The 2,342-nt window shown below is 36.9% G+C and overlaps 1 protein-coding gene across 2 annotated transcripts in view; it reads left to right on the plus strand.

Moving 5' to 3' along the window:
- The first annotated feature begins 22 nt into the window (after positions 1–22).
- The window catches only part of POGZ (pogo transposable element with ZNF domain), a 53,389-nt gene continuing 51,069 nt past the window's right edge, over positions 23–2,342 (plus strand). For both annotated transcript variants that reach the window (XM_012658721.1, XM_012658723.1), the window contains exons 1-2: positions 23–149; positions 1,930–2,088. In XM_012658721.1, the coding sequence (XP_012514175.1) occupies positions 26–149; positions 1,930–2,088 (283 nt within the window). In that variant the 5' untranslated portion in view covers positions 23–25. The remainder of the gene's footprint in view (positions 150–1,929; positions 2,089–2,342) is intronic.

The raw sequence follows: 2,342 nt of genomic DNA on the forward strand, positions 1-2,342 counted from the left end.
TTTATTTAAACTTTTTTCTTACAGCATGGCGGACACCGACCTGTTTATGGAGTGTGAGGAGGAGGAGTTGGAGCCATGGCAGAAAATCAGTGATGTCATTGAGGACTCTGTAGTCGAAGATTATAATTCAGTGGATAAAACTACTACAGGTAACAAAAGCTGTTCTGATCTTAGACTGTTCTTTAATTAAATTGAATGGTGTTTTGGTTAAGAAAGTAATGTTCCGGCAACACTGCTATTACATTATTCAAATTTTTATTGTAAAAGAACCTCTTTAAGCAATTGGTGGTAGCTATGGGACTGTCCCCATGTATTCTGCTGTGATTATCTTGTGCAAAACTAGGAAAAAGTATTTTTGGCGGGGGAGGGACTGCTCTATGGTTTCCTTTAAAAGAAAAAAAGCCTCCAGTATATTAGTTTATTTTTAGCAGTCATCGTTTACAGTTGTGGTGATTAACGTGGCAATGCTTCCTTCCATGTTTATATCCCCGTAGCCATCATTTAAGTCAGGAACAGTCAAAAATTTATTTATTTATTTTTGATGTCTGGCCTTAAGTTAAATATAATTGTTAGAACTTAATGTTCACTTTTAGATTTTATACAGTGTTTTGTTTTGGTTTTGAGTGTATATAATATGGCATTAGCAATATAGTTCCAATAGAGAAGAGTTAAATATATATTAGTAAAGGAGACCTGTAACAGTCAAAGATTTTATTGATTTAATGACAAATAAAGGAAATTAATTAAAATGTTTTTGTTTTTCTGCTGTAATTTTGTGTTATGCTCACATGAAAATCATGATTCTAGAGTTTGGAATGCAAAATTACTTGTTTCATCCTCAAGCTGGGAATATTTTTCAAAATAAATACTATAATATAGATATCAAATGATCACCTCCCCACTTAATGTTGAAAATTTTATTAAGTAGTTAAAACTTTGTTTCCATTGTATTCATAGTATTCTGTTATACATAACATTAAAATGTTCATTAAAATAAAAAAAAAGCATAAAATGGAAAAGGACTTTAAGAATCCAGGGATACGTCATTGTGGCACTGGTGCTACCTTCTTTTCCATGCTCTAGCCTGTGAAAACCTCGGTTTCCTCATCCATAGTGCTATAAATAATATACTTAATTCATTAAAAACATCAAGAAGTTGGATTAACCAGTGTTTATTAAGTATTTAGCAGTCCTCTTACCAAATGACATATGAGCAAGAATTCAAAGTGGTGGTGTGTGTCAGTGTTCATTTATGTACCCAGTCAAAAACAGGTTCCCATAGTCTTGGTTTTTGTTGTTTTTTTTGTTTTACTTGAACTTGATTTCCTCTGTGAGCTGAGTAGAAATTGCTTTGTGTCTGCCTTCATGGACAGTTTACAAACTTAGGCTTGTTAGCTTTTCTTTCATAAAGGTAATATTGCAGGGTCAAATTCTAGATTGCCCTGAATTCAGAAAGTAGGTGGTAGCTCTTTTTCTCCCCTAAATTGTACTAGTTGCTCTTTATTTTTGTCTTCCCTGCCTTGAGACCTGAAGTTAGCATTGGTTTAGGCTGAAACACGACACAGTTGAGGGTCTTGTGAATGGCTTAATATGCATGGTTATGCATACCAGTAGTGGTGATAATAAACCTTTGAGTCCTAGAGGTTTTGCTAGTGCTATATAAGCAAAACATTAAAATCCTGATTCCATGGGCTCAGTGATGAAATTTAATTAACTAGGAAACTTGAGACAAAGAAGGGATTGTGTCTAAATGGTGGACTAAGGGATAAGTCGGAGGAGAAATCAGATGAACAGTTGGATTTGTGAACGAAACAGGAAACTTTTTGGCTATAGAGAGCCATGACAAGATGGAAAGGGAAGGTTAGAGCAGTATCCTTTTAGTGTCATCTGTCCCTGTCTCCAAGTGACTGTGCCTCCCCTTCCCCACAGTTTCTGTGAGCCAGCAGCCAGTCTCGGCTCCAGTGCCCATCGCTGCCCATGCTTCTGTTGCTGGGCACCTCTCTACATCCACCACCGTTAGTAGCAGCGGGGCACAGAACAGCGACAGTACAAAGAAGACTCTTGTCACACTAATTGCCAACAACAATGGTAAGTGGGATTATTGGGAAATTCTTCCTGGGCTAGAGGGGTGAGAGAATAAAAAAGGTATTAGGGACAGCCATACTTGTTTAGTTAGGTACAGATGTGGTTCCACTAGTTGGAGAACGTATTTAGAAATTTCTCTGATACGGAAGTGATTCTGTAGGTGGTGCTGTTCCTTCTAAGTTGGTGTGGAATTGATGGTGGTGTTTCAAGTCAGAGGGCAGCAGGTTCTTGCTACTGACAATTTCTAGGAGAGAAAA

Source organism: Propithecus coquereli, unplaced genomic scaffold, assembly GCF_000956105.1.
Source record: "Propithecus coquereli isolate 6110/MARCELLA unplaced genomic scaffold, Pcoq_1.0 Scaffold59, whole genome shotgun sequence".
Lineage (NCBI taxonomy): Eukaryota > Metazoa > Chordata > Mammalia > Primates > Indriidae > Propithecus > Propithecus coquereli.